Source organism: Triticum urartu, chromosome 1A (genome assembly GCF_056163025.1).
Source record: "Triticum urartu cultivar PI428250 chromosome 1A, HENAU_Tu73, whole genome shotgun sequence".
In the NCBI taxonomy this organism is placed as follows: domain Eukaryota; kingdom Viridiplantae; phylum Streptophyta; class Magnoliopsida; order Poales; family Poaceae; genus Triticum; species Triticum urartu.
In genome coordinates, this window is record NC_141873.1 from 259,752,641 (window position 1) to 259,756,039 (window position 3,399).

Here is a 3,399-nt window from a genome sequence, read left to right on the forward strand (position 1 = left end):
TGGTGTTTTTGGCAAAATAGAGGAAAACAACGCTTTTGACAAACCGAGGTAAAAACTGAGGTTTTGAATTACCACGGTTTTAGAAAAACAGTGCTGCCAATCTAGGCCTGAGGTTTTGAATTGCCACAGTTTTAGAAAAACAGTGCTGCCAAACTAGGCCTTAGATGTTGATTTAGTTTTTTCCTATAAATTTGGTAAACATGTTTTGAACTAAAAAGAATAAAATTCACCTTACTGAAAGGAACGAAGGTAGTACAATAATATTTCAGAACAGAGGACTACGGGGCTCATTTGCATCAAGACCAACAAGTAGCGAATGATATGTTCATGTAATGACATGGAATCCAAAAGAACACCCAACCTAACTACGATATGCGTGCATACACACGCCCATGCATGCGTGCCTAAGATTAAGATGCGCCTTAGTGTTCCTTTGTTAGGAACTTGAGCATAGGCTTTTGCAGCTGCTTCATGACGGCCTCCCAGCCGGCCTGCGTAGGGTGCACGCTGTCCCAGTAGAAGTACTGGTCGGGGTTCTTGCATACGGTGTAAAGCCTCTCCGAGTTCTTACTCAGCTGCCCGCAGTACCCCTCGGGATCAAAGCTCTCGCAGCACGGCGTCAGCTTGTGCTCGAACCTCTTGGCCAGCCTCGAGCCTTTACCTGTTTTCGTGCACGCACATCAACATCACAGACGGATAGAGCAGTGATCATTCGAGGATGCAGTGATCAGAAATGTACTACTGGTACATAGTACATACCGGGGGCTGGATTGACGATGTTGGAGAAGGCGGTGGCCAGGTCGAGGATATGGACGTTCTTGGACTTGCGCAAATTTATGCTCAGGTGGCCGTTGTGGAGGTCCACGCCCATGTTGGCCCGCGAGTCGCAGACGGTGTAGTTGGTCGGCCTGGTGAGCCACGGCGTGCAGCCGACGGGGTGCAGCTGGTTCACCAGGATCTTCTTCACCCCGAGCTTCTGCAGCCGCTGCACGTTCGCCGTGATCTCGGTCGTCACCTTCCTGATGAGAGCGATCATCTGCCAGAGAAGAGAAAACGTTCCTACCGTAGTTAGTAAGTTGCAGAACCAGACAGATTGACTGTGTGCGTCGTTCATCCAGAAAAGGAAAAACTGACGCACGTTGCCGACGTCGCTGGAGTTGATGCGCGAGTAGTCGTTGCCGGAGATGGCGACGAGCGCCACGGAGTCGGCGAGGTGCCATTTGGAGATGGTTCGATCCTTGATCAGCCTCTCGAAGTTGTCGATTTGCTTGGAGAGGGTCGTCAGGTTCTCCGGGACCTCGAACACGCCTGAGCCGCCGACGGCGAAGCTCATGCCGGACGGGTCACAGTAGTGCTTCACCATGCGCTTGTACGCCGGAGGGCCTACGAGGCGCCCTAACATCCTCGCTGCAGAGAACCACGATCAAGGTTTGCTGATTAGGATTCAGGGCGCATGCATGGCACTCATCAACGCACGCACGGTTCATTTTCAAATAAATTTATAGATACTGTTATAAGTATGTACGTACCGATGATATCGGGCTGAACCAAGTAATTGGAGAAGCGGCCGAGCGGGTTGCCACTTCGACTTCCATTAAAGGTGCCGTAGGGGTAGTGCCATTGACGCGACAAGGAGCTCCTGCAGCTCGTTCTCGGGAGGTTGCCGGTGTCCGCGAACGAATCGCCGAACATGAACATGGTGTACCAGTGGTAGCCGCCCAGAGGTCCTCGAGACTCCACGCCAGCGGCTATCCATGGGACCATCAACAACCACGATCGAAATGAGAAACAAGCATACTACAACGTCAACAATCCGAATCTAGTAATACACACGCACCATTCAAGGGGAGGAGGAGGAGGAGAGCGAGGCCGCAGACGCCGGGAAGAAACGCCGTGACCTTCATCTCCAGGAATGCGCGCGCGCGGAACGGCGCGATCAGGAGGTGAGTCCAGATGCCCGGGTGTTGCGTGTTCCACGCTCATTCATAGAGGGGAAATGGCGAGGCTACTTATAAGGATAATAATCCTAACTACCTAGCAAAAATCGTAACACACGCGTGATCCAGCCGAGACCCTGTTGCTTCCCGCGGTAAATTTGGCGCCGCACTTCTCGCTTTGCTGCGGCCGTCCACGAGCCGGCTAATCGATCTGCTTTCTAGTTCGCGAAGGAATATGCTTTCTACTAGTTTTTTTTGGCCGAAACATACTACTTTCTAGTTCTACCTGTACGTGATCGATCTTTGGTGAACAGCAGCAGCCACCATCTTTTTCTGGATAACCGAACAGCGTCACATACTCTTTTTTGGGGGGAACAACAGCCTCACGTGCTGGATTGCATGCACGCGCTACCGCATCCGTTCATCAAAAGAACAAAATAAATATTTGAAGAAAAATTAGTCGTTTCAGCAATATGAGGATGGTTCAAATTAACAAATTTTGTTGCTCTTGCCCATACAACATGCAATAATTAATCTCAAGTACTCCTTCCGTCTTAAAATAAGTATCGCTGGCTTGAGTTAACCCGCACTCTTTGGAGATATACCAGTGCTCTCCTCCCTCTCCCTCTCGCGTCACCCCTCGCGCGACCGAGAGGAAACCCTAGCCACCGCTGCTGGGGCCCCTCCCTACTCTCCTCCTCCCTCACCGCCACCCGAGGGAGCGGTCCGGCGAAGCCCGGTCGTCATCGGCGGCGGCGGCAGGGTTCTTTCGTCTCCCCGCGCGGTGGCTTTGGCGCGGGATGCGGCGCTTGGCGGCGGGTGCGGCGGTGCATCGGTGCTAAGGTGCAGCGACGGTGTGGGCTGCTAGCGTAACAGGCCGCACGGCGGTGGCGCGCGCATGCAGGCCGGGGATGGCGTGGCAGCGGCGCTCAGATTTGGTCAGCACGTGGCGCTGGGCGTGGGCGCCCTTGGCTACGGGCGGCCGCTCTCTGTCGTGGCGGTCTACTGGTGGGGGTGGCGGCATTGCAGGGCAGCGCGTAAGGGCGGAGCGGCGGCTTCATGGCGGCGCGTCCAAATCCACCATGTCGTTGTTGGCTGCGGGGGGCCCTCTCGCCTTGGCGCGATGGTGAGGGGGCGGCATGGTGATAACCCACAAGTATATGGGATCGCAACAGTTTTCGAGAATAGAGTATTCAACCCAAATTTATTGATTCGACACAAGGGGAGCCAAAGAATATTGTCAAGTATTAACAGTTGAGTTGTCAATTCAACCGCACCTGAAAGACTTAATATATGTAGCAAAGTATTTTATAAAAAAGTAATATGAAAGTAACGGTAGCAATGGCAAAAGTAATAGTATTGGTTTTGTAGTGATTGTAACAGTGGCAACGGAAAAGTAACTAAGCAAAGATCAATATGTGAAAAACTCATAAGCATTGGATCAGTGATGGATAATTATATC

At 52.3% G+C, this 3,399-nt stretch overlaps 1 protein-coding gene across 1 annotated transcript; it reads right to left on the reverse strand.

Annotated features, from left to right (window-relative positions):
- Window positions 1-422: 422 nt before the first annotated feature.
- On the reverse strand, window positions 423-1,904 carry LOC125532501 (GDSL esterase/lipase At5g03610-like). Its single transcript, XM_048696549.1, has 5 exons — window positions 1,838-1,904; window positions 1,530-1,748; window positions 1,139-1,407; window positions 760-1,036; window positions 423-661 (listed from the first exon to the last, which is right to left on the reverse strand). The coding sequence occupies exons 1-5, from the start codon at window positions 1,902-1,904 to the stop codon at window positions 423-425; spliced, it is 1,071 nt and encodes a 356-aa protein (XP_048552506.1).
- Window positions 1,905-3,399: the final 1,495 nt, after the last annotated feature.